The sequence below is a fragment of the Rhododendron vialii genome, chromosome 9a (genome assembly GCF_030253575.1).
Source record: "Rhododendron vialii isolate Sample 1 chromosome 9a, ASM3025357v1".
NCBI classification, from domain to species: Eukaryota; Viridiplantae; Streptophyta; class Magnoliopsida; order Ericales; family Ericaceae; genus Rhododendron; species Rhododendron vialii.
In genome coordinates, this window is record NC_080565.1 from 4,613,860 (window position 1) to 4,621,342 (window position 7,483).

Consider the following 7,483-nt stretch of genomic DNA (forward strand, 5'->3'; position numbering starts at 1 on the left):
GACTACCGTGGGTGTCTCGATGGGCCATGCCTAAAGAAGTTTTTTTAGAAAATTCAGTTTCATCCCAACCCCAATATTTTTTGTCGAAGCTGGATGGCTCGGTTATGTTAGTGATGAACTTTTTTGTTTTTGCCCCAAATCCCAACAAACGAATTAAAACCGCTCACTTATTTGCCGCAACCCAAACAAAGATAACCCTCCCCATTTACATATTCTCCACATGTGCATATTCTCAAACTCCTCCTCCAACAATTCTCTCTCTACATCCCAACAAGGGCTTGAGCCGTAGGCAGTCGGAAAACATATGGCTGCAATCGGATAAGTTCTGTTGTGGAAAGAGTTATTTCGCCGCTTCAAGAATTAGTTTCGCATTACTCCGTTTGTTTGGGCGTAAAATATTTTCCGGTAAAATGTTTTACCTATTTTCCGGTGTTTGGTTGTGTAAAAAATTAGAAAAACATTTTACATGTAAAACATTTTTCATCAATTGAATGAAAATTACTTACCTTAAATATTCCGTAAGTTATTTTCCGAAATGAACCCGATGTCTTCTACTGCAATTCTCACTGCTCAATTTTCTCGATTGTCAGTCATGTCCCACGTTCAATTTCAATATTCTCACTCCTGTAGTGCCATAGGTGCGGGCATTTTTGTAATATAAACAATCGATAAAAAGAACCGATGGCATTTTTGTAATATATTTGTAAGAGTGTGAGTGTTTTTTTAAGAAAGTTGGAGAATACACATTAACCCTTGGATCAAATTAATCTCAACCATTGGATCAACTTGTCTTGTGTGAAGGCCCACACCCTTGTGTTTTATTAGGCAGATAAACACACACACACTAATGGAATTCCAAACCATATTGTCAATCGTTTTTCTCATCGTGCAACTGTAGGCAATAAGTTACACTCCATCCTCCATGACTGTTCCACTTCCTAATGAAGGTATAACCCTAAATTTATGTTTCCGCATTACCCAAAAAAAAAAAGACACCAAGAGATAGAATCCATGTACATGCATTAAGAAGAGAGAAGCATAGTAATATAGTACGTACAATTAAAAATGCAAGAAAAGGAAGCCATACATAGTTTTAGACCAGTTCCTTTTTAACAAAAAGGGCCAATAACAAAGGTCATCTTCGATAACAGAAAAAAGCATCAACCTCACTAATACGAACAAACACCATCTCGTTCTTGTTCTTAATATCAATTTCCTTGTTGCGGGTGGACTTAGTGTTATACTATTTCTTTGTATTCTTCCAGTTTTTCTTCTTCTGGTTGATGCTGCTGGTCTTATTGTTGCCACCTCCTTGAACTTGGTCTTTGCAGCTCCTGATTTCCATGGTTGTCATTGAAGTCATCTTATCCTCGATGCCAACACCATTTTCTGTCTTCATTCCTTCATATGGAAACCTATAAAAGAACACATACAATATCAAAAAGTTGCCCATCAGAAAAACCATAGAACGTCAAAGCCAGTTCACTTTCCACGGCTAAAATTGCATATCCATAATAAACAACAAAACAGCCTCTCTCTTTTTATCCGAAACAGTCAATTTCATAAGCCCCTAAAATAGAATAACATGTTACTGTACCAAACATTGATGACTGCTATCACTAAATAAGGTTGACATAAAATGGTTTGAGGGTAGTACCTTTGCGGATTACTTTCTACATTTCAAGCAGTCATCATTAAGTACCAAAACCATGAAAAAACATATCGAGAGTGCAATTCAGAAATCTTCAAGGCACAGCCAAAGGGGAGGAAGGCTAACAGAGGGAGGTAGCATAAGATACAAATGACGTTTCAGTCACATCTCAACGAATCTAAGCCACAAAAACAATCCAAATGTAAAAAACATTCATCTCTGAAGTACCTTTCACGTCAAGTGCTACTATACATACATACATGTGAGAGAGGGAGAGACTGAGGGAGGGAGAGTACCCAGTCCCATCTCCAATCACATTTTTTCTGAAAATGTGTCCCAAATCCCAATGGAGAAGAGTCCTAGCCTAGTTGTTAAGGGCGTCCTTGGCCTCTCACCGGCATACCCCTCCCCGAAGATTCTAATGTTTCCTCTAATTTGCATGAAACGAAAAAATAAAAATAAGAAAACAATCATAAGCATGATGTATTTCAAGGTTACATAATATTCTTAACTAGGTAATACACTTTGTACCAATGGTGTATTCTTAACAAAATGAAACAGAAAAGGCAACTAACAGCTTGCCTTATAGAAATTGAACTTGAACCTATAAAAAGGGTGGGGTGGGGGGTATAATGTTCTCCTTCGTGAAGTGCATACAATATCAATACTGAAGAAGCAACTAGTACATTAATAATGGTTGGATACCAAAACGCCAGAAAACAAAAAGTGCAGGGAGATAAAATTGTGCAGTGCATATATCAATTGCACTAATTGAGAACACCGCAGATCCGCAGTGGATTTGCATATCAAGCTTTCAAGCAAAAAATGATCATTTAAGCCAACAGAGGACAAGGGCGAGAAAAAACAGAAAACAAATCAGGTGATTCTATGGAAATACCAACAATTCGGATTTCATGCAAGGACGGACTCACTGACCTCCCTTCTCCGTAATTCAAATACATGATCAGTGATCACTAACAAAAACGAAATGCCCTCCGAGTACCCCGCTTTACTGAGAGTCTTGTGGGTCGCCTTTTCTAATCTTATACAACAGCCACTCAAATATAATGTTGGGCGAATGGTTGGCTTTTTGGCCACTCATAATAGCATTTTGTCTATCTTTTCTGCTTGTACCGAGTACCGCACGCCTATATCATTATTCAGTGTGTGCTTGGACATATAACTACCAATCATACTTGGTCATCAAGCTAACTTAAGGATTATCTACTCGACATAGCAAAGAGGAGTAGCAAGAGTTATGCAGGCTGGGCCAAAAAAACACATTGGAAGAAATATTGATTTATTTTGCATGTTCCTAGCATCACCGAGCTGTGTAAATATCTCAAGTGAAATCGAGGTCCAATATGTTTGTCCTTTGATGTTTCCTAATACACGTTGCCTACTTCCAATTGTATAACTAGGAGTGTTAGAGCGCCACTGATTCAACGTCCTCTGCAAAGACCTTTATCCCAAACAGGTGAGAGTACTCACAGAATTCCAGAAAATCCATGAAAATGCAATTATCGGACGAAAACATGGCCCAGAATTTAAACATATATATCATGTCTTGAAAAGGAAGAAAATTGTACTTACACAGACACGGCGTCAAATAAATTGGTGACGTCATCGCAATAGTAATGGGACAGTACTGGATTCTCAGCCAGGAAATTAGTTTCACCCGATACTTCGTCGAAATCCTTAGAGACGCGAAATTTAAGGCAGTAAACCTTGATGTTTCCAGATCCAACACCTAAATCTCGAGTGTATATAGCACATAGCTTTCCGTTGCCTGCATCAAGCAACACCCGAGGAACATAATTCATTACGTAATCACCATCCTCCGCCGATATCAAATCCAACACCTCCAAACCTAACACCGGTTTTGGTGATCCAAAAGGTTTACTATCCGAAACAAGGTAACCACAAATGCCCCTGCCGGAAGGAACAGGAAGGAAGCTGAACAAAATACCATCAACGGAGGCTGTTTTGAAACCAATTCTACCACAATCCAAGTCGTGAACGGACCACGTGTTCCGTACCACGTCGAACTTGTAGAGCGCATCCAAGAGAGGGTAATTCACCAGAAACCCCTTGCCGCCGTCCAAAACAGCGTGCCCTGACGGAGTGGTTTCCACCAGAGGCGGCTTCAAGCTGCGCCAGCAATTCAACTCGGTATTCTCCAAGACATCCGTGACTCCGCGTCCCATGAGGTAGATCTTGCCGTTGATGTTGGCCTGGTAAGTGAGGGCCCTAGGCCTCGACGTCGGAGGGGCTTTCACCCAACCGGTTTGATCGGGACGGAGAGTGTCGATCCAATGGAGTTCGTCCAGGTGTCCCTTCACGTACGAGCCGTCTGCGCTGACCTTTGCTCCGCCAAAGACGTAGATGGCCGGACCAAGTGAGACGCAGCTTGAGAGCTCGGAGCTGATGGGAAGCCTGGGGAGCGCCGGAGAGAGATGAGTGCCCGAATCTGTGGTGTCGTCGATCTTGTACCAGTCGTAGGCGTAATCCCCCGATCTCAGAGCGCGGAAGTATACACACGATCTTGCTGCATCTTTCGACATCGTCGTCATCAGCGGACAGAGAGAGAGATGGGAAAATTAGGGCTTTGCTTTGGTCGAGAATTGAGAGGGTGTTGTCGGTTTGAGAATCAAGAAAATAGGATTTCGAATTTGGGGGTGGAAAGCGGAAATTAGGGCTCCGTTTGGAATTTGGGGATTTAGGGCATCTCCAGCCTTTCACTCATATTTTTCCTTAAATTAGAGTCAAATTTTGGGTAAAATTCTATTTTGGATAAGACACATCTCTAACCATCAAATCCAAATTTTACACATTTCTCTCTTTCTCTCTCTCTAACTAGCCGTTGGAGAAATGGATCAAGGCAAAAGTTGTCTCAAATTTGGGCAAAAAAATGGGTAAAATCCAAAATGGGGAAATGTTTGGGTCAAAACTTGGAGAGAGATTTTTGTGATTTTTGTCATATTTTTAAATTTGAATATTAAAATGGGTCAAGACTGGAGATGCTCTAAACTGTTACTCCATAAAGGATGGTTTATAATTTTAAGGAAAAGTTTGAGGCTCTGTTTGGAACTTAAGGAAAGGAAAAGAAAGGAAAGGAAAATAAGAGGAAAATGGGAGAGAAAATTTACTATTCACTACACTCAAAATCTTTATTTTCTTCTCTCTTTCTCTGCAACCAAACAATAGGAGAGAAAATTCTTTAATTTTCCTTTTTTTTTTTCCTGAGCTGCAAACAAAGCCTTAAAATATTTAACAGAGAAGAAGAAGAAGAGCCGGATCAAAAAAAAAAATAGAGAAGAAGAGGAGGAGTGGATCACCACCACACCTATACAAAAACACACACACAAACCATCAGAACCACCAGAAACCCCCAATTTCGAATTTCAAAGAGATGAACACTAAAAAGAAACAAGAAGAAGAAGATGAACATCAATAACAGATCGGATTAGGGAGAGAGAGAGAGATCGGGGGGAGGGGGATGTTCACCATGATCGCAGAGCAGCAGCAGCTTCTTCTTCTCCTTCTCTCTCACTCTTCTGCCTTTCTCTCAAGAGGAAAAATGATTTGGTGCATGTGTGAGTCGTGTGGACTTGGAGACTGAAGGGACAGCAGCGTGCTGTCCCGGTCGAGGGGGCCCCGTTCCGGTCTCGCTTCAACGATCGGAAACATTCATTTCGTAGAGCTCGTCGAGTTGAACAAGTATGCAAAAAATCAGTTTGATCGGCTATCTTTAAGTACTTGATCGAAACACATAAATTTTGCCAATAATGGGTTCTAATAGATTTGATCCAGTGTTTCGGATCCATTTTTTTCAAGATAAAAAGGTTTCAATAAAGCACTTAATGATATCCGATCGAGCTGATTTTTTTGCATGTTGGTTCAACTCGACGAGCTCTACGAAGTGAATGTTTCTGATCGTCGGAGCAAGACTGGAGCGCCCCCTCGGCCGGGACAGCAGCCCCTAAGTCCGAGGGCTTGAGATCCTCTATCCGACTCTTGCCTGTCCGACTCCCTGTCCCAGCCTTCAACATGTGACACCTGTCCCCCTTTAACTTATCCTCTAACCCTGTTACAATCTAGTTAACCCCCCAATTCTTTTCCTACTCCCCCATTTTACTAGTTCCCTACTTCCATTTCTTTTCAAAACCAGGTTCCACAAGAAACTATTCCTCACTTCTGTTTCTTGTTACAATTGCCGCATTCTTTTTCTGCAACTGAACATATGCACTATTTAACCAAAAATAAATAAATAAATTACTCCCCTGTCTCTAATCTTCTCTCTCATCCTATCTCAACTAAATAAAAAAAATTAATTATAACTTTTAATTGATAATGCTATTTTTATGCAATATAAATCTTGCTTAATATATCTCAATAAGCTATTTTAAATGATAAAACATAGCAAATCTATATACCTAAGCGATCTAGGATTTTTCAATTGGTATCAGAGCGGGTCGCTCGTAATCTATAGAAAGTTTTTCCTGTGCAGATCCTTATTTACGATGAACATGGATACGAATATGAACCACTCTTCCAGTCGTATACCGATTCTGGATAGTGAGAATTTCGATTATTGGAAATCAAGGATAAAAGCTATTATGAGATCAGTTGATGAAGAAATATGGAATTCATGTATCGATGGATACGTATGTCCTGTGAAAATCGTAGAAGGGAAAGAGGTTTCAAAATTAACTTCTGAGTTGTCTGTCAAAGAAAAGGCAAAGCTACAAGCAAATAATCGAGCCTTGGATTTTTTATTCACTACTGTAGATGTGAATGAGCATTGTAAGATTGTCAACTGTGAAATTGCGAAAGAAGCGTAGGATATTTTAGTAACATGTCATGAAGGATCTTATGTGGTCAAACAATAGAAGCTACAAAGGCTTACAACTTAGTTTGAGATGATCAGAATGGATGTAGATGAGACATTCAATCAATACTACTCAGGGCTGATCTCCATTGTCAACAACTGTGAAACCCTAGGTGAGCCTATTCCTCCTTTTCGAGTTATTAAAAAAAATTTAAGGTCTTTGCCTGAAAGGTTTAAAATGAAAGTCATTATGCTACAAGGAAAATGAAAACTTTCAGAAAAATCTATTGAGGAAATTGTTGGTATTCTTCAAACGTATGAAGCAGATATGTTGCAATCTGAATCTCACAATTCAAAAATAAAACCTTCGGCTAAGTTGATTGCTTTTCCTAGTTTTCAAAGCGAGAATAAAGATTCAGATAACAACGATGATTATGATCTTGAAGCTATGACTATTTTTACAGAACAATTCAAAAAGCTTTTTAAGAAGAAACCAACTGATAATAATTTTACTAATAAAAAATCTAATAACAAAGGAAAACTTGAATCTTCTAATGGAAAGGATAAAAAGGGGATAAAGGTCCACCCTTAGGGCCAAAATGCTAAGAATGTCATGGGTATGGACATGTGGCCCATGAATGTATCAACAAACTGAAGAAGACAAATTTCAAGGCAAACATCACCTGGGATGACGACAATGAGTCTGAAAAATCTAGGGAAGAAAAAGAATATAACTCTAATTTTATTGCTTTTGGGGCGTCAATGCATTCGCATGATAGTGATCACAAATCTTCCGATGACACTGATGATGAGGAAGGCGATGAGTTTGAGGATAGTCATGAGCTAAGAGAAAAATATGACTATTTGTACAAGGAGAGTCTGAAAATCAACAAGACAAATCTCAAACTAGCTGAGAAGTATAAGAATGCAAATATGGAGTCGGCAAAAGTGCAAGACCAGTTTCATGAGCAAAAAGGAGTATTAACTTTGGCCATAGAAGA

The 7,483-nt window shown here is 39.4% G+C and overlaps 1 protein-coding gene across 1 annotated transcript; it reads right to left on the reverse strand.

The window, feature by feature from the left end:
- Window positions 1-1,001: 1,001 nt before the first annotated feature.
- LOC131299941 (uncharacterized) lies at window positions 1,002-4,383 on the reverse strand. Its single transcript, XM_058325525.1, has 2 exons — window positions 3,245-4,383; window positions 1,002-1,415 (listed from the first exon to the last, which is right to left on the reverse strand). The coding sequence occupies exons 1-2, from the start codon at window positions 4,222-4,224 to the stop codon at window positions 1,244-1,246; spliced, it is 1,152 nt and encodes a 383-aa protein (XP_058181508.1). The 5' UTR covers window positions 4,225-4,383; the 3' UTR covers window positions 1,002-1,243.
- Between the last annotated feature and the right edge of the window lie 3,100 nt (window positions 4,384-7,483).

Excerpts from the sequence above, each read along its gene's own strand:
- LOC131299941 (XM_058325525.1), bottom strand. The coding sequence starts at position 4,224 with ATGACGACGATGTCGAAAGATGCAGCAAGATCGTGTGTATACTTCCGC. Across the intron at positions 1,416-3,244 it reads TTATTTGACGCCGTGTCTGT|GTTTCCATATGAAGGAATGA; the intron begins GTAAGTACAATT and ends GTTCTTTTATAG.